Raw genomic sequence first — 26,146 nt, forward strand, 5'->3', positions numbered from 1 at the left:
CACTGCAACGCATGTGTAACGACACACATATTGCTCTTTACTGTCATAACATCCAATCCACAGTGTTGTCTAACAGCCTGACAGCTAGCATACATCAATATAAAGCAGTGAAAATATCAGATACAACTTTACAATAATGGAAAGTCCATGTGAGGATTAATAAACTATCAAATTTCTAGTTATTCACAACTGTTACAATAAAGTGTTACCACCATTATGATGTCAGTAAAAGCAGATTTCCTTATATGGTCATGTTAGGCACACAGCTCGAGTACAGAAGCCCCACCCACCTGCTTTTGAAAATGTCTCTTTACGAGGGGCAGCCAATGAGAAGAAAACTGTATCAACAGGAGGGGAACAGCTTATTTCATACACTGAGGGCTGCAATAAGGCCCAGTACTGTGAATCAGGGTTTAAAACAAAGAGTGGGAAATCAGCATAATAGGTCCTCTTTAAAGGAAAACAAAAACCGTATAAGCAACCAAAACGTGTTTGATGGACACAATTTCTGGGGGAAAAAAAGATGAAGGGAAACACCCACGCACCCTCCGCTGGCTCTCTCATTCTTTATCTATCTCTATCTGTTCGCAGGGGACATCACTCAGAAGGGTTATGAGAAGAAGAGGTCCAAGCTGGTCAGGGCATATGTTCCACATGCTGGAGGTAATTTAGCAACCTCTGACTCCCCCACACACTCCCCACGCCGCGAAAATATTCCCATACCGCTAGTAGAGAATCGATCTGGTATCATGACAAATACAGTGGCAATGATACTGTACTCGACTCTATCGATTCAGTCTTCAGCCGCCGCCATTAGTGAATGTAGGTTAGGACTCCCTAGAGCTCAGCTTGGGCCTGCTCCTCTTTATCTGAACGTGCTGCAGTCGCTGTCTTCAAACACACACACACGCCCTACAGGCTCTCCTGCAGCTAAAACACACACACACATATGTGTCACCCAATCTGGTTTATCCTTATCGTATATCGGATGATTTAGCAATAACGGCTCACTGGATACTGAGGGATGTTCTATCAGAGAGCAGAGAAGCAACTGCCACATTTTTCGAATTATTATTTTTTTTACCTTCTTTTTCTTTATCAATTCTTTCATTTTAAGATGCCAGAAAAATCTAATTTTTCTGCTGAGTCAGATCATCTCCATGTTTATTTTTCTTTGTTGGCCCTCCTATCTTTTGCTTTTGTCAAACGTATTTGTGCACGTGTGTGTATGTCTGTGTCTCTCTATATATGTATGCATCTGTCGCTGCTTGTCTGCTTGCCTCTGTAGGTATGGAGGGGCCAATGTCTCACCGGGCCCCCCTCGGCCCTCCCTCTGCGGCCCGTTTCCACCGACGGAGAACCTCCGGCACCAGAGACGAGCGCTACAGATCAGGTACGGAAACTACAGCTGCATAAACACCACCATCGGATCACTGAGGCTTCTTATATAGTGTCCATATTCACCTCCTCTTCATTTTCTCTCATATTTCCTCTTCCAGCAGTGGATACTCGTATTAAACAAGGTGAAAGCTTCAGATATAATGAAATCAGCGTATGTACAAGTAATCCCTGTGAGCCTAGTTCAGTATTCTTAGTATAAGATGAAGAAGGATTGTGTAGTATGCAAAGCTACTATAGCAGAGGCCAAGAATAAAAATACAGAGCTGGTAATGAACAGAATACATTCCACTTTAAATGCATTAAGAAAAAATGAATTCATAAAGCAGTGTAACCATGTTACTGCACACACTTGGCATTCAGTACTTATGATTAGAAAAACAGAAGTATATCAGATCGCGCTGCTGGCACTGTGGTAGTTAAAATGAACTTGTTGCTCTTTACTGTGAATTGAAGGATGATTACAGTCTGGCTTTATTCATGTGTAAACTGTAATTTTCAGTTAATACATTACAGGGACTTGCAGTGTAATCAAAATGGATGGGACTTCAGCGGGTTTGTTTGTTGGAAAAGACATAGATGGAGGGGACGGTGCACTTTTTCCACTTTCATTTTTTAGGATAACTTTCTCCCTCCTCCTTTGCATGAATGAGCCTGTTTACCTGTCTCTCTCTCTCTCACTCAGACGTCCACACTGAGGCGGTGCAGGCTGTGTTGGCGCGACACGTTGAGAGGAAGGTGGCGGTGCCCATGCCCTCCAAGAGACGCTCGCTGGTGGTGCAGACCTCCATGGATGCATACACGCCTCCAGGTGACGACACACAGACTGAGACACACACCTGTATTTGTCCTCCATGTATTTTTCTGATTGAGATGTGAAAAAATGAGACAACATATACTTGTGACGGTGGATTAAAACATTAAAACTGCAAGCTATAACAAAATACGTCAATAAAGTAGAGATAAAATATGACAAACTAGAAAAAACCCCAAAGTAAAATATAATAAGGGAGCTCAGTAATTTAACTTATAAACAGAATGTGTGAAAGTGGCTGCGTAAAGTTACATGACTTAACAATATTGAACTAAGAATAGCTCAGTGGTTCAGTTTAACAGGTCATGTGATCTTCTGATGTGCACTTTTGAGCAGGAGATTAGAAGCAGCTAAGCGTTGGATTGTTTTTTCATGTCTGTAAAATAGTGTTTAGTTTAAATAAAAAAGTACCCAGAAGGTGCACACACTCATACACACACTCATACACACACATGCTGTGGTTATCTCCGCTGAAATGGGTTGCACTAAGCCGAAAATTTGACCCCGGAGAGGCAGGCCCGAGCCCAGACGGGATTATGTTGTAATGCCGTGTCTCTGCTTTCTCAGACGTTTTCCATTCTGACAGAAACACACTCATCTCTCCAAAAAACTGCAAACATGCACATTTCCTGAGGCGCTGATGGTTTTACAGTGAAAACAAACCACAGACAGATGTAACGTTGCACGCAGTCAGCTACTGTAAATGCGATCTGCCATCAGAAAAAGGAAAAACACCGATTAGTAGCTGACTATTCTGCGTATTTGCAACTGCAAAAAACATGGACGAAGGGGGAAAGTCGGAGCTGACCTTTACCTCAAATATGAGCTCATTAGATTGAACATAATTGGAGTTGACGGTATAATTTTGCTGCTGATTGGATTTTAATGGAGAAAATGTAATAACTTTGTTCACTGCCAATTTGCTTTTTAACCTTTGAGAAAATTCTTAAGCGATCCCGACATCACCCCAAAGGCTCGTCTTACTCATGAGCCTCAGTGGTCGACACGGGACACTTACTTGCTTCCTGTTATAGGAAAGTCAGAGCGGAAACTGAATCCCCATGTTATGTTTACTGCTCCTCCGTGTTCACACAATGAACTCGTTTAAAGAAGTAAATTCAGCCTTTTTCCTAAAGTGCAGCCCAAAGCCAGTTTTACCTAAATTGGTTCTCGTGGTTGTTACTACCTTAGCTGACTAATTATTGACATTTTCAGCTCTAGAGCCTGCTGTGTCGCCCAAAGCTCATCAAACTTCAGTGGTGAACAGAATTAATCATGGTCTCCAGGCTTTTTCTGAACCATTGTAATACTGACTGGAGACAATTGTCTTAAAAACACTCAATTCAGATCTGTTTCTTATTACCAGGCTCAGATGTGGATCAGTAGTCATGGATTAAATGCCACGCTGGGTATAAATGAAGGGATGTGGGGTGGCACAGGAGTGGGACCTCAAACAAGGGAGGCGAGCAAGCCCACAGGAAATCAGAATGTTTGATCAGAAATAAATCCAGCGTAGAAAATTGGTGTAAAACACGATTTTCAGGCGCATGTGCAGCCACACGGGTTAGGTGAAAAATAATATGCATCAAGAGATTTGTATGCTTCTAGTTTTTCTTTTGCATAAATAGATATGCATAGATATATTCTATTTATCCAAAAAGTCGGAAAATTACTATGTAAAAACAGCCAAAGCATGAAAAACAACCCAGCTCAAAATGACCTTAATGTGACCCAAAAAGGAGCTTTGTGAAATGGAAAAAAGTGCAGGGCTCATTGTATCAAGACCTAAATATAAATACAGGAAGAAGACAAAGTGCCTACTGGTTCAGTAAATGTTGTATGAGGTGGTTTGGGGTATCCATTTATTAACCATAGTCTTTCTTCACAAGCACAGTTATGTGGATTATCTCTGTGTTAGCTGAATTCAAACTGAATGATGAAAAAAAAATTCCCTTGGCGAGTAATATAGACACATTCCACAGCTGCAGTTCAATAATCAGGCCAGAAAAACATGACTTCACAGGAAAACGTCCACGATTACATCACTTCGAATAACAAAAACAGTGCAATTGCTGTACTTAGGTTAACATCCCGCGCTCACTGTGTTCCCTCTGGGTTTCGATTAGCTCTGAGCTCATCGTTGTCCAAATACATTCTCCATGATTATCGCTGGAACCTACAGTTTGTATTTCCCCCTCTTCGTTCTGAAGCCCTGCTAACTTCTCCGTAACTCACACATCTCGTAGTGTCATCAGCTAGTGTCATGAAGAACGTAATATCAAGAAAAACCACAAACAGACATGCAAAACTAAAAAGTTAGCAATTTCAACCTTGCATAAAACACATTGAGCAAAAACAACTTTATCGCGTTATTTCTTTACATTTAGCAGCACAAACTTGATGCAACACAACCTGTCCACTTTGGTCAGAGCTATTTCAAATCCCATAAACAAATGACTTAACCAGTTTCTTGCTAAGAAGAATTTTAATACCATTCTCATTCAAGCACTTAGTTAGGGCACGGTTAGCTTAGCGTAACAATAAGAAAGTGAGCCTCTAATTCACTAAATAAGATGTTTTATCTGATTATTTCTCTAGAAAAACAAAGAACCAAAAAGGATTAGAGCTGGGACATTAACACAAACTTTTCTCTTGAGCTAAATTGGATGCCGAGCTAACCTAGCAAACAAATGGCTCTGGCGTCATAGCAGTGTTTATCATTTAATTTAGTTGGAAGAAGCTAGTCTCCCAAACTGCTGAATTGTTTACTAATATTGTTTAAAGGTCTTAAATTGTGTTAGCACTCATTTCAGTTCCTGCTTATTTATTATTGTTAGTTTTATGCTGTGAAAGTTCTGTTATTAACATATAATGGTGGCTACTGACCCTCACTAGGTCTGTCCCCCCTGTGCTCAGACTCCTCGTCGGGCTCAGAGGAGGAGGCGGGGCCAGGTGACGACATGTCGGGCATGGAGCACTGGATGAGCCGCCCTTCCCAACTAGGCCCCGCCCACCTAGGCTCCACCTCCTCCTCGTCCTCGTCCACGCAGAGCGGAGGCAGCGGTAATGCCGGACGGCTAGCCGACTCGCTGGCGCACATGCACATCTCGCACCTGGCGCACGCGCACCTGGCGCACCTGGGCCAGTCGCACCACCAGCAGAGCCACCTGTCACAGTCGCACCACGGTAAGACTTCAGTCCTCTCGTGCATTTTTCCTAATACAGCTCCAGCATTTTGAATTTTCACCTGTGTCTTTTAATAAAGGTGATTCCTAAAATGAGGAAATTCATATAATTTTTATTATAGTTTAACCCAATGATTATTACTGATAAAGCATTTGGTCTACAAAGAGTGAAAACAAGGTAAAAGAGATCAAAGAAGTCAGTTTTCATTTTCTGACACAACTGAGGTTGTAACAAGGAGGACTAGAATTTCGTGGGTCTTGCAGTACCGTTATGGCCCAATAGGAGTGCAGCCCAAGAGTCTTTGCAGTAATACACAGTATTTGACTGTGATACAGCTGTTTATTGCTCCTTCAGGTATCGGCCACCTGTCTCTGAAGAGGAAGGGAGCGCTTAGTATAGCAGAGAACGGCGGCTCTCTGCGACGGTCCTGTGAGTTTGGCTCCGACATGCTGTGGCCTCCGCCGCTGGAGTCAGAGGGTAGGTTTCACCTTTTTCAGAGTCTCTGAAGATGCAGAATGCCTGCAGAATGCCTTAGTGAGTATAAACAATCAAAATAATGCAGCCTTTAATCACCATTCATGATAAGACATGATAGGTGGTAACCCCAACCTTGAGTTTGGAGAAAGGCAGAATGTGTGTGAATGTGTGATGTGAACAGTTTAAAATTACACAGAATGACTCGGGGGAACTGTTTAAGTAAAGGTTAGGGTTACATTTAGAGTTGGAGTCACCACGGATGGCCGAATAGACCTCAGCAGGTTAAGAGAAGAAATGTCAGCTATTCCCAAAACAGTATGTGGACATTAAATCGTTTTCTTATCAATTTCCGTTTTTAAAACCTTTGAAAATGCACTAAATCACTCCATAAAATGTGGAAGAAGACTGTGAGGTATTGACTCAAGTCGACTTGATGCTTAGCTGCAATTTTGTGTAATACCAGTGAGTCAATGCAACTTCTCTTTAGAAAATAGGTTTGGCTGAAAAGAAATATATAAAGCTAAACAGCTGCATATCTTGAAAAAGACTGCACACATGTGCTGGTAAAATGCTGCCCCCTGGTGGTAAAAGGTTTAGTTTAATTCTGTACAGGATAGCTACAAAGTGCACCTTTAATATGACCAAAAATGTCTGTTGTTATTGATGTTTGGAGAAGAAGTTTTCCGTTGAAAGCTTTACACTTGTGATGTTTTGAAGCGCAGCTATTCCAGACCCTGCTGACTCCTGTGTTTGTCAGGGCTGTGACCCAAATCAGCAGTGAAACAAGATGACCATCAGAACGTGTCTAATTGCCCGTGGACTCTATAACACACGGCACTTGACAAACAGAGCAGTGATAAAGGTGAACAGTGAGTCACCGCTGTCTGTTTCAGCTCTCTCTCCATCTGCCTCACAGAGAACCACTCGGCCCCGCCGGACGTGACGGGATACTCGTCGGACTCGTCCCACTCCCACACTGAGCGTCACCACATGGCCAATATGGGAACCATTGCCAGGAACACGCAGAAATACGGCAACGCGGAGCGCATGGAGACAGGCGATGGTAGGAGTCACCGCCAACGTCACACCTTTAGCCAGCTCCCAGCTGGAGCCTCTGAATAAAAATACTGGAGACCGTCTGATAAAAATAGCAACTCTTTAATCAGGAAGTGAGCTCAAATTGGACCAGTGCCTCAGAGAACTGGCCAATTACACGGTTTGTGTTGATGTCAGTCCCTTGGAAGACAGATTGGACTTTTTTACCATTTATTTTTCTAAGCAGAGCTGACAGAGCACCTTTGTTGTTCTTTCTTCAGCATGTTTCACAATCACACAGTCAGTTAGAGAGCTGAGAGCTCCTCAGAATAATCACAGGCTGTGGTCCACTTAGCAGAGCCTTGTGCCAAAAATACAGAGTTTCTAATTCAGTGCCTTAAAGGGAAGCCAATCTGCAAATTTCCATCTTCATACATTTATTATTGGCTTGTACTTGATTAGTATTTTATTATTTACAGTCCAAATTAATCCATATTTATCATGTACCAGGCTCTTGGTGCAGCACCCAAGTTCATCTTCTGTCAGAAACAACCTGCTTTAGCTCCTCCCTCTTTAAGCCAGCTTTCCTCAGACCCGTGTGCTCGAGATGACCTTATAAGGGATATTCTCACATGACATCATACAGAGCCAGGAGTCTAAAAAACTGTTGAAATGCAATGTTTAGACTGTAGATTGTACAAATGTTGCAGTGCTTCAAGCCTGCATTCTGTTTAATAGACCCAGAGGGGGGACGCCTCCAGGTCCAAAAGTACCATATTTCACTAACCTTGAATGGTTAATGGTTTACGTTGGCTAGAAATGTGTTCCCCTCGTGGTTAAAAATCGAGGCCCTCTTGCTTCTTATATTAAATCCTCCATTAGGAACCTTGGTGTTACAGTTGATCCAGCTCTGACGCTGGACACACACGTTAAATCTTTGGTTCGCTCTTGTTTTTACCATTTAAGAAATTGCTGAGTCCCATTGTGTCACGTTCTGAATTGGAAATGATTATTCATGTTTTTGTTTCATCTCGCTTAGACTATTGTAATTCCTTGTTTAAGGTTTAAGTAATGCCTCCCTTGAATGAATGCAGGGTGTTCAAAATGCTGCTGCTAGGCTTCTGATAAAGCATCACAAATACTCCCCTGCTGATTCAACTGCATTGGCTCCCTGTCAAGTTCAGGGTCCAATTTAAGATCATAATCATGACTTATAGGGCCCTGCACGGTGTAGCTCCAACTTACATAAGTGATCTTCTTCTTCCTTATCACCCCAGCAGGTCCCTGAGGTCTTGTGACCAGGGGTTGCTGGTTGTCCAGCATACAGGGTTAAAAACAAAAGGTGACAGAGCGTTTGTATCAGTGCTCTCAGACTCTGGAGCTCGCTCCCTTTGAGTTGGAGATCTGTGGACTCAGTCATGTCTTTTAAAAAGCAGTTAAAAACGCATCTGTTTAAACGCGCTTTTGGTTGATTTTGTTTTGTTTGAGATTTTAATGTCTGTTTTCTGCCTCTGTAAAGCACTTTGTGATTTTATCTTGAAAGGTGCTATATAAATAAAATTTTACTTTACTTACTTTACTTTACATCATTTATATACAGTCTGTGGTTTAAAACATTCTGAAGCTTGAACTGTTTGCTTACAGGACTGACAAATTCTTTATTTCTCTCTCATATATAAAAGAACGTCAGAAGAAAAGCAGGATCGTTCATTCAGTATTTGTCCAGGGTTTACATCACAGGCAGCATTTTAGTCTCAGTCTTTGCAACACATCATGTAACACTGGAGGTTTATTTTAGTTTTCATGATCGTCTTGTAAGCTGTTCACATCACCACTTTCCTTTTTGCAGGTGTTCCGGTCAGCAGTCGCGTGTCGGCTAAGATCCAGCAGCTGGTGAACACGCTGAAGCAGCCTCGCAGACCTCCACTCCGAGAGTTCTTTGTTGATGACTTTGATGAGCTTTTAGAAGGTAAAAACAGTCTTTCTGTTCATTTTAAAAAACTATCCCCAAGTGATTCATTTAATAAATCACTTTAATAAACACATAATGAGCTTTGCTACAGGTCAGTGTGCAAAATCAGCTTTTTCAAAGAAACACAGCTCAGTGCTGAGGTGGCATTCATGCATGCAAATAAATGAACTGTGAATGTTAATTTTGCAGGTCTCAAGAAATTTTGGAAAAAGCTGAACGTCGTGTAAGCTGGTTAAGTCCCAGAAATTGCAGTTCCTTCAATGACCACTCAAGGCAGGATCCATGTGGGAGTAAATTCCCATAGACTCCCATGTTAAAAACATTACAGCAGAAATAAACCTGTTGGCAGCTGACAATAAGAAACAACATTAGTCAGTGTAGCTAATTTTCTCCTTCATAAAAATTGCATGGGGCTGAAAATGTTTTTAAACAAACCATTTTAAATTTTATTAGCACTTAAAAGTTATGCAGTATTATAGGCCACACTGATTTTTGCAGAACAGTGCGCCCTCAGGCAGGTTTGTGCTGGTCCTGTGTGGTTCATAGCACTAACATAACATGTAATATGTCTCAAATTCATAACACGTGGTAAGCAAAGTTCTTCTCTTAGTATCTTATTCCATCAACCCCAACTGTTGGCGGCAAATGGCGTCCCGTCCCTGAGCCTGGTTCTGCCAGAGGTTTCTTCCTGTTAAACGGGAGTTTATCCTTCCCAGTGTCGCCAAGCGCATGCTCAAACAGGGATGTGCTCTTCTCTCTATTATTTTAGGGTCTCTACCTTACCTCTACAATATAAAGACCCTAGGTAAACAAGTGTGCTAGCCTTAGCACTCCAGCCTTTTATGGTCCACTCTGACTCCAGAAACATCAAGCTGTGAACAGACATTAGACTGAATTTTGACGCTTCCAAACAGAGTGGACCATAAACTTTGTGCAGATCAATAATCATCTGCTACCCTTTAAAAAGCTCTTTCTTTGAATTAGTTCATGACAGTTAAAGAACTTTCAGAATTTAAAAAAAATGGGAAATGCAGTCAGATTTTTAGTTTTAGTTAATAATAATGAATAAAATAATACAGGAAGATGCTGGGCAGTGGTAACCAATGTGACCAAAATCTTCATTAATGGTGAGAACAACACTCACGTCCATGTAAAGAACTGTCTTCATGTGGACACTCCAAGTCATGGGAAAGGTTCATATAGAGCACAGATGTGTTGTTAAAGAGTTAAAATTGTAAACGTACTGAAATATTTCCTGCTCTTTGCTCGCCTCTCTCCATCTGGGAGTGTTTTCTCTCTGTTTCTTCGACTCTCTGGGAAACTCATACTTTTGTCCAGTTTTGTGGTCTTTTAAATCATATCCTGGAGTCATTTGACAGTGTGTTGTAAACATGTGTGTTATAATCATACAACAAAATTTTGAGCTTGGGATTGATGTAGCGGTTAAAACTTCCAATTGACTCTAATTCTATTTTTTATGGCACTGGCTGAAGATTGAATCCAGTCAAATCCCTCCCCACTGCTGCCTCGCTCTCAGCCTCTCTGCAGTCTGAACTCAATATTAAAAGAGATAAAAGATTGTTCACGTCCCCCTCAGTACATCTGTGTTCATAAAAGTTGTTTATGTGTTTTTTTTTCACGGCCACACTTGAAATCAAATAAACAGTAAAAGTTTGTGAGCTGTGCACTCATGAAACTCTCGGCCTCATCCTGTTACAGTCCAGCAACCCGACCCTAACCAGCCTCGGCCGGAGGGGGCGGAGATGATGCCAGTGCGAGGAGAGCCGCTGGGGGTGGTCACTAACTGGCCTCCTTCTCTGGAGGCGGCTCTCCAACGCTGGGGAACCATCTCCCCGAAAGCCCCCTGCCTCACCAGCCTGGACACAGCAGGGAAGCCCCTCTATGTGCTCACATATGGTAACCACACACTTAGTGCTCACTCATTCATGTCCACCAGAGCTACAGTTGGATAAATGTTTTGCTAGTTCAAGAATTTAAAAATGCACAGACATGCATGCTGGTTAGGCTGAATATGATTCACACCAGGGGTGATGTACGGCCCTCTGACGCTGTCTGGAGTGGCCCTGCTGTCAGACCAGTAAATACATTTGGGGCTATTTGGCGTCTGTTCTTGTTTGGTTACGGTTAATTTGCCATTTGTCAACTTGTCAACAACTCCGGTGACACCTTAACCCCATTCGCACATACAGAGGGTGATAGACTGAAGTCTGCTGACAGAGAGAAGCTAGTGCAACCAGAAATCGGTGAAAAGGGACCTAAATGTGCCTAAATAAACTTAATATAATATTTTAATTTTATTATTTAAATCTCTGAAACAAACTGCATGAAAGTGAAGTTGTTATTAAACCACTGCTTCACTTTTTTACTAAAGAGAAGAGGAGTGTGTCATGCAGGAAAGTGGTGGAACAACACAAGATAAACCATCCACAGAAGCATCTGGTGGTTTTGTTGGCCCCTCTGTGTCCCCCTGTCTCTGGTGTCTGTGATGGTTATTTATCTTTTTGGTTACTTTGAAGGTTTCTTCACTTCCTGCTCAGTATCCCGCCCACCCTCATTAGTTTCACCTGGTCTCCTTTTCAATCACCGCCTGTTGTGTGCATATGCAGTCCCCTCTTTCCTCTTTTCTTTATGAGATCATTTGTTTGCCCTCTGTTGGTCTGCCTCTTCATGATTCCTCTTTTAAGAGTCATGTTGGGTTTTTGATTTGATTTCGTTTGATTTCTTTTGGTTTTAGCAAAAAAGGGGACAAAAAAGTTTGAACTCTTCTGTTACAGCTCTCATAGCAAAATAAATCCCCCTAAAATATATATATATATATATATATATATATATATATATATATATATATATATATATATATATATATATATAAATGAAAATCCATCAGAACAGACACATCTTAAGTACTAATTACACATGAATAGTTATGTCCATGACTCTGTTATAAAGCTCTTTTATTGCCTGACCTTTCTTTTCATTTTTTCATTCATTTTTTGTATTAATTAAACAACATCATGAGTCCTTTTTTCCTAATTGACACTCGGTCATCACAACATTGAGAACCTCTGATGTAGACTATAATGAGACACTCCCTGAGACTAACACACATAATGACCAGACCGGGCCATTAAAACCAGCAGCCTAATGATCCTGTGGGTCCTGCTGTGAACTGGGCTTCTCCTCGATGCTTGATCGGATTGGGATCTGGGGATTTTCTTAGGACCCGGGATCTCGACAACTTAAAGCTTTTTTTTGCTGTTTCTCAAGTCGGTCCCGACCAATTTTTCATTGTGTTTGCAGCTTCTGTAACAGTATATGACAAGGCTGCACAGGGAAATCACATTATGCAAAAGAAGTAGCGGCATTTTTTGAATATTCTATCTTTAATAAACTCAGAGCTGAAAGTGTGCAGGAATGTACCCTCCCCCCACCATTTTTACATGATTTCCTCTTTCCTGTGCACCTGTCCACCAACTGTGCGTTAGACACTTGCTTTTAAGTATAATCCATCCATTCTCCAGACGTCAGTAGTGACCTCTCCTGACTGCTGAAAGCTCTTAAATGTCATCACTTCAGACAGTTTTTTTCCTCTCTTATCGACTGAATTGCCTCAAAATAGAAGTGCAAGAACACACAAACACAATCTCAGTCTCTCTCCCTCCCCCTCCCTCAATCGCACCCTCATATCCTGTGTCCCACTCCCTGCAGGGAAGCTGTGGTCTCGCAGCATCAAGCTTGCCTACAACATCCTCCACAAACTGGGCAGCAAGCAGGAGCCCATGGTGCGACCGGGCGATCGGGTGAGTCACACTCGCCCACCACTGCAGCTCTCACTTTTCACTTTTTTCTTTTTGTTTGTGCTCACTTCACTCCAACCCTTTGATACTTTGTTCAGCCAAGTTAGCTTTTTTTAATTTTAAATCTATTAAAACAGATAATTATATATTTGCTGGTATATTTATGATGATATGCAGTTTTTATTATTTATTTGACCAAACAATGTCTCTATAATAAAGCTCCTGTTGTATTCCCTTGAGAATGAAGGGGATACTTCACTGAGATACTGATACCACTGTAATGTCTGTAAGCAGAATATTGAGCTGCAGTCTGCAGCTTAGCACAGCGAGCAGAAGCAAATCTAACCTGACTCTGTTCAGCACAAAGAAAAAGCTTTTAAACCTGCACTTAAGGTGCTTTTGACCTCCTGTAGGTTTCTGTTCTGTTCAGAAAAATACATTTGCTGGAATAGCAGTAAAAGATTGCAAGAAGTACATCATCACATGCTTACAATTCCAGTTTGTCCGCTTTGCATATGCAGCTGATGCATATGCAAAGCGGACAGACCACCAGTGCCAGTTTCAATAAATGGGAGGTGCTCAAGCAGTGGAAATGACACCAAAGCAACGTGAGGCTGTTATCAACTTTTCATTAAAAAAAGCAGTACCAACAGCTCTCTGTGGAGTGGAACAGAAAATCCTCTAGAAAAAGTCGGGAGATGTGAGGCTGGTGTCGGGGTTAATGGAGCACATGTCACTGTGTGGCTAGCTCGCTGCTCTTCTTTCATTGAGTCATTCCTGGGGAGATTTTTATTAGGAAAAGCATAATGGGTCTGAGAGGGTAGTGGTGCAAAGAATTTTGATATATCGAACAGTGATAAAAAAAATATGTGCAGCATAAATGTGAGAAACAGCAGCAGGATGCATAATACAGAAGTGTGTGTGCTGTTCAGCTGTGGCAAAAAGAAGGGCTGTTGTTACGTTTGATAGAGAACAGAAGGGATGATTTCTTAAAGTGTTCTTAAATAAAAGGAGTATTGATCCCCAGCACTAAAGTCTATCATAGCCTCAGTTCAGCCTTCCACAGTGCGGGAAGATCAACTGATTTCAGTGCCAGGCCACGTCAGCTGAAATTCTTCTACATCTCATATTGTTCGTGGTTTTTTCAAGCAGCTGTAGACCTCCTACAGCTGCTGTGCATTTGAAAGCTCCTCCTGTTCGCACAGTTTCTGACTTAATCAGTGTCATAACTACTCTCACTGATGGCCGACTGCTCTGTGCTGCGGTCTTGGATCACCCTCCGCCCCTTTTTTTTTTTTTTTTTTTTTTTTTTTTTTTTCTAAATGACATCAGAAACAGCAGTATGCGACATTACGTGATGGCAGAGCTTCAGTTCATCCTTTGTCATTTTTTTTTTTTTTTTTTTTTTTTTTTTTAATAAATAGGACAGGGGGAATGAATGAGAGAAAGAGGGGGAGAGAAAGAAAGAAAACCAAAGGGGAGAAGAGACGGTGAGAAGGGGGGGGAAGAGAGAGGAAAAAAAAAAGAACTCCTGGGTCACCTGTATGGAGAAAAAAACAAACAAACAAACAAACAAAAACAAACAGAGGAGACAGCAAACAACAAAGAGCAACATAATAATAGAGAAAACAAAGCACCATCACAATAAACTAGCTAGTCATAGATATCAATATTTACTAAATAATAAACGATATTGTGCAGCACGCAAGATAGACAGCGCACAGTGTGCTTTGAGGCAGCAGCCAAGAAAGCTTTAGTCCGCGTCTGTGAATACCCATGTGTGCATACCTGTGTGGATCAGCATGCTTGCATTCCAAAGGTTTCTCCATGTAATGATCTGCTAGGGAGTGTGGGGGGGCCACAGCCCTGTCCTCCAGGGTGTGAAGCGGGTATGGAGGAGATCAAAACTCCAGACATCCAGAGGCCCCCAGAACACAAGAGACCATGGAAGACCAACAGACATAACTACTCTCACTGATGGCCGACTGCTCTGTGCTGCGGTCTTGGATCACCCTCCGCCCTTAACTGCTCTCAGATAGTTGAGCACACTTGATGCCAGCTCTGCCTGCCCGTCACAGTTTATACTGGGCCTCATCTCTGTTCATTCAAAAAGAGCTGCACACAGTGTTTTTGCCAGATGTAGCCACGATCACTTTTTCTTGTAATGATTATTAAACTCACGCACATGCCCAGTGTTGGTGATGTTATCCTCACCGTCACGTTTCAGTGGTGGACATAATGATCTGCTCTGGATTCATGTTGAGTGCACAAACACAAGACTGTTATCAGTCTCCTCACTCAGCTCTCAGTGAAAAGCAAATAAACACTGAGAGCTGTATATTAGTCATTCTAGCGAATTAACTTGTGCTGAGCATACAGATAAATGTGCTGGTGACTTTACATGAACTTGCGTGTTGCTTAGAAACTGACTGCAATTTTCACTCCTTGTGTTGCTTTCTGAGCCTTAGAAAATGATTTCAGTTCTCTGAACCCCAGTGCTGTCTTCTGTCCTTCCCTTCTAGGTGGCGTTGGTGTTTCCGAACAACGACCCAGTGGCCTTCATGGTGGCCTTTTACGGCTGTCTGCTGGCAGAGGTGGTCCCTGTTCCCATAGAGGTGCCCCTAAGTCGCAAGGTACTTCAGAGCACTGCAAATCAGCTGTCTTTAGCCGTGGCTGCAGCTCTCTGGTTCCTTTCCTTTAAATCTGTTGCTGAAGCTGTTTTGTGCAGGATTAGTCTCTACTGGAGGTTAGGTAATTAGATTTTTCATAAACCTGCTGTGGCCACATCTGTATTTCACCTCGCCCCCCCAGACCTCCAGACTCCCGCTGCGTTTCATTTCAGTCGTGTTTGCACAGAGGCCTTATCCATACCTCAGACAGTTGATAAAATGTTTTGGATCTTCAGCTGCAGCCTTTTACCAGCAACAAGTATTTCTGAGGAAATAATCACGTCTAAGCAGAAAGCAAAAAAATACAGTTGACACACAAGAAACGGGCCCTCCTGCTGCGCCACCGTCACACAGGAAACACATCAGCTCAGCTACAACTGCTGATCTCTCACCTTCAGTGACCTCAGATTTCAGCAGCTTCTGTTTTGGATGCCATCCTGTATCGTAGTTGTTTCTGCTTTAGTCTCACTCTGAGACAAAGCTGCTTGTCTTTGCAGCGCAGTGGCCAGCATAGGGGTTGGCATGGTTACACAGTGATGACTTGCTTAGCAGAAATGCCTTTTGCTGCATGTCGGTAGCCTCTCTTGAACCCCTTCCCCCTCCTGCATTTGTGCTGCAGGATTTTCCATAAAATTTACGTTTGGGCTGCAGCAGCAGTGCAGCAAGAGTCACTTCTAAACCAGCGCTGCATGTTCACAAGTGTAACTGCAAGTTCACTGTATACGTGCAATAACATTAAAGGGCTGTTCTGTTCTATTCTGTGCTTCAGTAGAAGTCTTTTACAAACATATAGCTCTGCATTTACTGTAGTTATGAGATATCTGAACAGCAAAAGCATCAGCTTTATTTTTTTCATCGTGTTCTGTATCATCCAATAGGATGCCGGCAGCCAACAGATTGGATTCCTGTTGGGCAGCTGTGGCGTTACTGTGGCGCTGACCAGTGATGCCTGCCATAAGGGTCTTCCCAAGAGCGCAACAGGAGAGATCCCACAGTTCAAAGGTGAGGGAAAGTCATCAATCATAGCTGAGTTGTAAAGGCGTGATGCGGGGTGGGGGGATGGGTGGCTTTGCTAAATGTGCACAACGAGAGAAGAGAAAGGGTGTTCATTCAAAGTGAGCACACTGTCACAGAAACATCTTGTCACTCTCCAGAGTTTTACTGGCTTGGAAAAAAAAAGTTCATTTGAATCAGACTGCTGAGTGGCTTTGACTAATAGTTCATCAGTAGATTTTTATTAATAATCTAGATTTACAGAGTAATTAGTAAGCTTGTGTTAGGCTGTCACTGTGTAAAACAAAGCGAGCGTATATGAAAGCAGCTGAAAAGATTGTTTTCTTTATTTTGAACTTTTCTGCACAGGTGGTTCGATTCTACCGTCGCAAGTTTTTGTGGTAATTACAATAACAAAATGCTGAGTTCTGCAGCTGTAGCTATAACCATCTCTTCACTGCAGCTCGACCATCTTAACTGCAGTTTTTGTTGAAAGAAATGAAAACTCCTTCGTGCTGAATCTCATCATATTTTTATGCTCCAAACCACATTTTACAATCTGCATGCATCTATTTTCAGTCACAAATGTGAGTGAAACTCCCTGCACTACTATCATCGCCTTCCTACACTGTGTTAGTGCCAGTAAGAATCTTCTCTTTCTTTCAGCGGCATTAAACGCTTCCATGGGTGTGAAAATACTAACTGGGAGGGAAAAAAATGCTCGTTAGTGAGGACTCTGTTAAGCTGTTTTGCTTCTGTGATTGGTGGAAGCGCTGTCACTGTCAGAGCAGCTGGCCAATTGAATTGCCCGGCATACATGAAAGGTAAAACTAAACAATGGACCAGCCAGTGCAGACGGAGGAGGTGATAAAAGGAACTTGGATAAAACATAATTTGACAAAGACTCACAGAAAGCATTTGGACCTGAGTATAAATATTCACAGAGAACCGATAAACACAATCAGGGTCAATCATACAATTACCCAGTCCAGTAATGCTACCACCGCCCACACCAGTATAAAGACAAGGGTGTAGCAGCTGAAGTGAAGCCTTGAACCCCGGGCATCCTTGTTGTTTTCTGTGGAAGTTACATTAAGCTCCATGGAGCAGGTGAGGAGGGCAGCAGGTCAGACACAGGAGTGCCACACAGCACCCAATCTTCTCCAAATACAAGATCCTGTGCAGGCTAAATGCTCCCAGTGTGGCTTTCAGCTGTGGGGAGGACTCAAAACCACCAAAGAAACCAAGATGACTTTCAAAATAAAACAGCAAATATCAGCATCGTGACAGTCATATCAGAACTCCTCTGTCTCTCTTCATTACTTATCGTACCTTTTGCTTCTCTCTCGCCCCTGCAGGTTGGCCGAAACTGCTGTGGTTTGTAACAGAGTCGAAGCACCTGTCCAAACCGCCCAGAGACTGGTTCCCCCACATCAAAGATGCAAATAATGACACTGCTTACATAGAGGTGAGGCTAATACACACACACACACACACACACACACACACACACATGCAAACACAAAGGCACAATGAAACTGTTGCCTGTGGTCCATCTCACCAACCGCTGGGTTGCTGCTTGTGCTGTTTGTTTGCACTTTGTGCTGATAGGATTAGTGTTACAGGCTTACTGCATATGTCTGCATTGACAAATATTTGAATTGTGGTAAACATGTTTGTTTCCTTTCTCTGGTGGAGAGAATAAAATCTGTAGGTGTAAAGGTATGTGTTTACATCGGCAACCTGTGCCAGACTATTTCTGTCGAGAAGCATCTGCTTCCTGCTGACAATCTCATGTCAGGTTTTGTACTCAGTAAGGAAATCAAACTTGTGTGAGCTTGAAAGGAGCTGGTAGCCAAGTTTGGATTTTCTCTCACCTTTGGTCAAAGCCAGACTGGACATACACTCAGCTGAGACTTTTTCCACACGACCTTAATTCTTCCATAGATTCAACAAAGTTCTACAAACATTCCTCACAGCTTTTAGTCCACATTGACATGACAGTGTCACACATTTGCTACAGATTTGTCAGCTGGTAAAACAATAGACAAGATGAGCAATGATGCTGAGGTAGGCTGTGGTGGTTAAATGATGCTTAGCTGGTACTGAGGGCCAAAGACCATGTCCCCCACACCATTACACTACCAGCTGCATTTTTGTAGCCAAATTTTTGTGAGCGTGTGCAAATTGTAACCTGAGTTTCCTGCTCTTAGCTGACAGGCATGGCCGCAGTGTGGCCTTCTGCCGCTGCTGTCGTCCATCTGCTTCGAGGTTCAATGTGTTGTTCATTCAGAGATGCTCGAAGCAGTCTGGCTGCACTCTTCTGACCTCTGGCATCAACAAGACATTGCCTCCCAGAGACCTGCTCACTGGATGTTTTCTCTTTTTCTCACTATTCTCTGTGAATCTCAGAGATGTTTCTGTGATCAGCAGTTTCTGAAATACACCAGCCTGACACCAACAAGCCTGCCAGCTTCAGAGTCAGCTCAGCTTGAACTGGTTACATATTAATGTTAACAAGCAGCTGAACAGGTGTACTGAGTGAACAGTCAGTTTAGTGTATAGGTGGGAGTAGCTATGCTAATTGGGGGGGGGGGCAAGTCATCTACGAATTTTCTTTTTTCAAAGCATACTCTGCTTTATCATCTGTTTACATGTGACCATGAGTCAAAGGCTCGCCTCCTGCTGGTCACAGGAAGGAAGCCAGGTTTCATATTTTAAATGCCCACCTTTCTCTCAAGACTTCTTTTAGAAAGAATCTGATTTCTAGGCTTGGATTGAAATGGGTGTGCTATTTCTATAGTGTTTTTCTCAACATGTTTTACATTAAATAAATAATAAACGTGAGAAAACAGGTTATATATGAAACATTAATGTGACCTACTCCAGTTGCTGCATGTAGCTGCAGACATAAAAGTGGCGTCAGTCTGCGTATGTAGGCCAGAAAGCGATAAAGCACACTTCCAAATATCAGCATGTGGTATTTTATATTGTTTTTAAAATGAATGTTTTTGCAATTATCTGGATTTTTACGAACTATAAACAAAGGAATAAATAATCAGCAACATTTATCTTTAGTAATAATCTATTTGCAGAGACCCACGAATGTGATTTCTTCAAAGTTGAAATGAGTTTTTGTACTGAACGACAGGTACAGCAGGGTTGAGTCTGTCACTTACAGCTTCCCTCTGCTTTGCTTTCAATGATCCATCTGTTGTTTTCCTCCCAGTATAAAACCTGTAAGGACGGCAGTGTGCTGGGAGTCACTGTGACGAGGATCGCTCTGCTCACACACTGCCAGGCTCTCACTCAGTCCTGCAGCTACACTGAGGGTAAGGACACACACACACACACACACACACACATGCAGACACACTGTGCAGTCTCAGGGTTATCTATAAGTAATTTAACCCTCTTCTGTCCCATCTCTGCCTGCAGCTGAAACCATAGTGAACGTGCTGGACTTTAAAAAAGACGTGGGTCTGTGGCACGGCATCCTGACGGTAAGATCTGCCTGTAAGAGGTCATAGGTCATGACACTAATGTTGGTTTTAGCTGGGAGAAGGTCCGTCACTTTGACCTTTAGTCTTCAGACTATTCCTCTTTAATTTCCACTATTTGTAATTGTCAAGCAAATATTTTTCACAATGGGCGTCCTAATGGAGTCTGAAAAAATCTGAAAAATGATCAGTAAGACTTTATATCAAGAGCTGGCAGTTCGTCTTGTAATCAGAAGGTTGCCGGTTCGAGCCCAACAGTCTCGGTTGTTCAATTCAATTCAATTTTATTTATATAGCGCCAAATCACAACAAAAGTCGCCTCAAGGCGCTTCATAGGTACAGAGAAAAACCCAACAATCATATGACCCCTTATGAGCAAGCACTTTGGCGACAGTGGGAAGGAAAAACTCCCTTTTAACAGGAAGAAACCTCCGGCAGAACCAGGCTCAGGGAGGGGCGGCCATCTGCTGCGACCGGTTGGGGTGAGAGAAGGAAGACAGGATAAAAGACATGCTGTGGAAGAGAGACAGAGGTTAATAACAGATATGATTCAATGCAGAGAGGTCTATTAATACATAGTGAGTGAGAAAGGTGACTGGAAAGGAAAAACTCAATGCATCATGGGAATCCCCCAGCACTCTACACCTATTGCAGCATAACTAAGGGAGGATTCAGGGTCACCTGGTCCAGCCCTAACTATATGCTTTAGCAAAAAGGAAAGTTTTAAGCCTAATCTTGAAAGTAGAGATAGTGTCTGTCTCCCGAATCCAAACTGGAAGCTGGTTCCACAGAAGAGGGGCCTGAAAACTGAAGGCTCTCCCTCCCATTCTACTTTTAAATACTCTAGGAACAACAAGTAGGCCTGCAGAGCGAGAGTGAAGTGCTCTAATAGGGTGATATGGTACTACAAGGTCATTAAGATAAGATGGGGCCTGATTATTTAAGACCTTGTATGTGAGGAGCAGGATTTTGAATTCAATTCTGGATTTAACAGGAAGCCAATGAAGGGAAGCCAAAACAGGAGAAATCTGCTCTCTCTTTCTAGTCCCTGTCAGGACTCTTGCTGCAGCATTTTGGATTAGCTGAAGGCTTTTCAGCGAGTTTTTTGGACATCCTGATAATAATGAATTACAGTCGTCCAGCCTGGAAGTAATAAATGCATGAACTAGTTTTTCAGCGTCTCTCTGAGACAGGATATTTCTAATTTGGAGGCCAAGGTAATGCCATCCAGAGTAAGAATCTGGTTAGATACCATATTTCTAAGCTTTTCAGGGCCGAGCACAATAACCTCAGTTTGATCTGAATTAAGAAGCAGAAAGTTAGCGGCCATCCAGGTCTTTATGTCTTTAAGACATTCCTGCAGTTTAACTAATTGGTGTGTGTTATCTGGCTTCATGGACAGATAGAGCTGGGTGTCATCTGCATAGCAGTGAAAATGTATGCTATGTCTTCTAATGACGCTGCCTAAGGGAAGCATGTATAATGTAAACAGAATTGGCCCTAGCACTGAACCCTGTGGAACACCATAATTAACCTCAGTGTGTGAAGAGGACTCTCCATTTACATGCACAAATTGGAGTCTATTAGATAGATATGATACAAACCACTGCAGTGCAGTACCTGTAATACCTACAGCATGTTCTAATCGCTCTAATAGGATATTATGGTCGACAGTATCGAATGCTGCACTGAGGTCTAGCAGGACAAGCACAGAGATGAGTCCACTGTCAGAGGCCATAAGAAGATCATTTGTAACCTTCACTAAAGCTGTTTCTGTGCTGTGATGAGCTCTGAAACCTGACTGAAACTCTTCAAATAAACCATTCCTCTGCAGATGATCTGTTAGCTGTTTGACAACTACTCTTTCAAGGATTTTTGATATGAAAGGAAGGTTGGAGATTGGCCTATAATTAGCTAAGACACCTTTTTGAGTAAAGTTGTGTCCTTGGGCAAGACGCTCCACCCGTTGCCTACTGGTGGTGGTCAGAGGGCTCGGGGGCGCCAGTGTTCGGCATCCTCGCCTCTGTCAGTGCGCCTAGGGTGGCTGTGGCTACAATGTAGCTGCCATCACCAGTGTGTGAATGACTGAATGTAGTGTAAAGCGCTTTGGGGTCCATAGGGACTCAGTAAAGCACTTTACAAATACAGGTCATTTACCATTACCATATTTAACATGATTATAAACATGGTTGTTATTATGAGATATTTGTGTGAATGGGTGGATGACTGAGTGCGTAAAGCGCTTTGGGGTCCTTTGGGACTAGTAAAGCGCTATATAAATACAGACCATTTACCATTTTAAGTATATTAACGAGCCTTTAAGTATAAGTTAACCAGCTTATAGCATCATTAAACGTCCTTTCCTTCTTGTGTAGAATAAACACATATTTGATGAAGCATTGATCAGCGCTTTGGCATCCACCCTGTCCAAAGCAAAAACAGTGCCTTTGCAAGATGAATAAATCTCTCAGTATGAAAATAGCAAGCGTTTTCATTGCTCTGACATCTGGAAGAAGAACTATATTTCAGGGTTGATTAAATACATAAATGATAATTGTGTTTTTAATTTTAATTTTTACACTTTATTAAGTCAAGTCAGTATTTTTAAAACTCACAATTAATATATAAAGTGCTACACAGAAAACAAGAAAAACAATCAATAAAATAAATAATTACAAGATAAATAAAAGCAAAATTATGATCCACGTAAAAACAATTCAGAAGAATAAACTGGGAACAAAGAAGGATGGAAAATTAAAAGTAAGTAATAGGATTCACAGAAAGACAAGTCCATTACATTGATGTATTGAACTTGCGGAGCTCTTTAGCTGTGCTGAACGACGGGTTATGGAAGAAAAAGGCCAATGATGTGTAGCCGGACATCAGTGACCCTCTGCATTTGTGCAAAAGATCATCAAAGACGACTTTTAACACTTGGTTTTACGACACCGCCCCCTGGTGTCAGTACGCAGGTTAAACGTGTAGAGGCTGGTCTGCTGAGCTCTGTGTAGCATCTGAGTGCTGTAAGTGTTTCCTGCAGCAGCTTGGGCTCAATTCTGCCTCAAGCTTTACTCTGGCAGTCACCCGTCTCTCACACTCTGCCTCTTCTGTTCCCAGTTGCTTCCCAAAAGCAAAAGGATCTCCTCCAGCTGCCGATGAACTCCACTGTCCTTGTTCTGTTCTGCTAAAGTCCAAACTAGTGTTTCCGTCCAAGCAGGTGGACTTGGGTTTAGTCCAACAGTGGGACAGGATCCTTTATCTGCGGGGAAGCGCCTGAATTATATTAATGACCTGCACATTAACAACCTGGCCAGTGAGCTGGTTAGTAAAGAAAACCAAAGAGTGAAGGGGCCAGAGCAAGATGATTAGCAGTGAATGGACTTTCAAAATAAGAGCAAGAGAACCAGCCTAAATTGGGTGCAGAGGGTTTTTCTTGCAGACAGATTTGAAAAATGTAAAAATACTAAAATGAATCACTCGGCTGGGACTGATGTAGCTGGCGAGCTGCCCGAGTGAGGTCTTTGTGTGGGAAACACTGAAGCGTCTCATAAGGGATTATACCTGTCTTACCTAATGCACAGATATCTTCGTAGCTTACCTGGTTGACTTCACCTCAGGCTTTCAGCCCACGCTCCCCAGCCTCCTGCCCATTTATCATTTATGATCAAATAATACATAAAAAACCAGAAGAGTTTTATTCCAAAGATATTAACATGAAGCCTCACCTCAATGTCTTTTTCTGTGTGTGTGTGCAGAGTGTGATGAACATGATGCACGTGATCAGCGTGCCCTACTCGCTGATGAAGGTCAACCCTCTGTCGTGGATCCAGAAAGTCTGCCAGTACAAAGGTCAGGCACACATACTGACACACACACACACACACACCTGTCACTCATCTTAGTCAAGTCCCTCCATTCACCTGCCTGTCAAATAGATTAAATGCTAATTTCACTCTTTTTCTCTGTACGCGCATCTCCTCCTGCAGCCAAGGTGGCCTGTGTGAAGTCCAGAGACATGCACTGGGCTCTGGTGGCCCACAAAGACCAGAAGGACATCAACCTGAGCTCGCTGCGCATGCTGCTGGTGGCCGACGGATCAAACCCCTGTAAGGTCGCGCTCAGCCTTCACAGCCGAGCTCTTTCACTAACGGGGGAGTTTAGCGAGGTGTATTCCAGATAGAGAATGTCAGGGAAATGAGAAAAAAGAAAACTCTCGGGATTTCAGGAAACTGGGTCACTTTACAGGAATAGAGCAGGATGTGTCCGACTGCGCAAACTTAGTACATGAAAAGGTTTTCAGCCTAACATGAGACAAAAATACAACAGCTTGGAACCAGGAAGTGATGTTTTCACCATCCAGACTGATGGTTTGTATCTTTAAGTTCAGTAACTGTTTAACTGGTTTAGCAGTGACCACAGAAAACTGGTTTTTCTGCATTAAGCTGCAGTGACTTGAAACTTGCATCATGTTGCATCATGTTTGGCACGAGGCAGGATTTTCAGGTCATAACATTTATTCTGAGCAGGTGCTGTCTCATGGTGCCTTCAGGTGTGCTCTGACATTAGAGGATCAGCCCCAGGATATCTGGATCTGGTTGGTGATATTTATTTGAAAAAATCAAAAGAGTTTCTCCCAAAGTTTCTCATTTCAGTGTGATAAGCATTTATGAGACATGAAATTCAAACTTTTCTATCTCTGATGAAACCTTCCTGAAATTCCCCACAAATAATGTAGAAATTTGGAGACAAAACAAATCAAAGGAGAGGTGAAGCAGCGAGAGACACAAGTGTGTCGGTACACCTTTAATCTTAGCATATCATAAACACTCAGAAATCACACAGGTTTGTCTGTCAGTGACAAACATTTTCATTTGTAGTCAAGCACACAGATGGATGCACGATAACCACTGTGGACTGTTGAAAGCAGTAGTGATAGTTGAAGGGAAATGTTATGTTAACGACACAAAAAGGTGTTGATTTGTTTTTTCAGTTTATCTCTCTTCACAGTTATGAATACACACTTCATTTTTACCATTCATTTACCAAATAGATGCAAAACACACAGCTTTCTGGCAACATTACTGACTTTTAAATGCTCTGACATGGTGACACATGTTAGCCTGAGTGCGCTGGGATGAACTCATATTCCTGCCCTAAATAATTATTTCAGCTGATCCCTGCATACAGCTACCCTCCAATGAGAAAATAAGAAACCCAAAAACAAAATATGAAACCAGCCGTGCGCTGTTACCTGTGCTAATAAAATAGAAAGAAATGTCCAGCACCTGCCCAGAGACGTGGTCATAAAAAGGTGACTGGCCTGGAACATTTTAAAACTTCAGTACAAAAGGTCTTTTGAGTGTTTTTTAATCACATTCAGGGATCTGGTACATGTGATTAAAAGCCTTTCACATGACAGCTCTTTCAATTCTGCACGTGTCAGGAGTTTGTGGGAAAAGTGGCTCGACACCTGAACTGAAGCTGTCCTGACTCAGTTATTGTTTCTGTCTGTCAGGGTCCATCTCGTCCTGCGACGCCTTCCTCAACGTCTTTCAGACCAAAGGGCTGAGAACTGAAGTCATCTGTCCCTGCGCCAGCTCCCCCGAGGCCCTGACGGTGGCCATCAGGAGGTACGTAAACACAACCTCCACGTCACAGATTATGCAGAGATGTGCAGCAGTCTCACATGCATGCAGCCAAGTTTCATAGATTCACCTGAAGAAATGGGAATAAATGATGTGTTTAGGCAGCTAGTAGCAAAGTGCCTAAAGATTCAATTTAAAATTGCTATTTGTCTTTGATGTGTAGATACAACACTGGTTCATCATTTGAGGCGTCTGTTTTATGCTAGAACAATCCAAAGGTCGGTGTTTAGTGGAAAGAGAATGATGGGGCAGGAGGACTGCGACGAGAATGAGTGAAACAGCAGCTGCTGTCTAAAGAAACACGTGGAAGCTAAATTGAAATACACGAGCGTTTGCACAGTAGTGTGCTGTACTGCAGTGTGGCGGTCTGTCAGTTTGGACAGATGCGAGCTGTGTCAGAGGATCACCTGTGTGTGTGTGTGTCGGGTTGTGTGTTCAGGCCGGTGGAGGACAGCAGCCAGCCTCCAGGTCGGGGCGTCCTGTCCATGCAGGGCCTGAGTTACGGCGTCGTCAGGGTCGACACGGAGGAGCGGCTGTCGGTGCTCACTGTTCAGGATGTGGGGACCGTCACACCCGGAGGTACATCGTTGTGTGTGTGTGTGTGTGTGTGTGTGTGTGTGTGTGTTGTAAGAGGAAGTG

At 42.6% G+C, this 26,146-nt stretch overlaps 1 protein-coding gene across 3 annotated transcripts in view; it reads left to right on the forward strand.

Moving 5' to 3' along the window:
- Positions 1–26,146, forward strand: part of LOC146701552 (disco-interacting protein 2 homolog C-like) — a 79,636-nt gene that overhangs the window by 25,528 nt on the left and 27,962 nt on the right. The window contains exons 2-19 of one of the 3 annotated variants that reach the window (XM_085467837.1): positions 592–663; positions 1,289–1,393; positions 2,084–2,209; positions 5,108–5,398; positions 5,753–5,875; positions 6,792–6,938; positions 8,760–8,879; positions 10,602–10,799; positions 12,612–12,703; positions 15,223–15,333; positions 16,248–16,371; positions 17,721–17,830; positions 19,592–19,694; positions 19,801–19,865; positions 23,618–23,711; positions 23,849–23,968; positions 25,378–25,492; positions 25,947–26,086. In XM_085467837.1, coding sequence (XP_085323963.1) covers positions 592–663; positions 1,289–1,393; positions 2,084–2,209; positions 5,108–5,398; positions 5,753–5,875; positions 6,792–6,938; positions 8,760–8,879; positions 10,602–10,799; positions 12,612–12,703; positions 15,223–15,333; positions 16,248–16,371; positions 17,721–17,830; positions 19,592–19,694; positions 19,801–19,865; positions 23,618–23,711; positions 23,849–23,968; positions 25,378–25,492; positions 25,947–26,086 — 2,256 coding nt within the window. The remainder of the gene's footprint in view (positions 1–591; positions 664–1,288; positions 1,394–2,083; positions 2,210–5,107; positions 5,399–5,752; positions 5,876–6,791; positions 6,939–8,759; positions 8,880–10,601; positions 10,800–12,611; positions 12,704–15,222; positions 15,334–16,247; positions 16,372–17,720; positions 17,831–19,591; positions 19,695–19,800; positions 19,866–23,617; positions 23,712–23,848; positions 23,969–25,377; positions 25,493–25,946; positions 26,087–26,146) is intronic. The other 2 variants (XM_085467838.1, XM_085467839.1) reach the window with 2 other exon arrangements.

Source organism: Copadichromis virginalis, linkage group LG9 (genome assembly GCF_057382275.1).
Source record: "Copadichromis virginalis isolate Kocher_CV1m ecotype Utaka linkage group LG9, C_Virginalis_male_GT1.1, whole genome shotgun sequence".
Taxonomy (NCBI): domain Eukaryota; kingdom Metazoa; phylum Chordata; class Actinopteri; order Cichliformes; family Cichlidae; genus Copadichromis; species Copadichromis virginalis.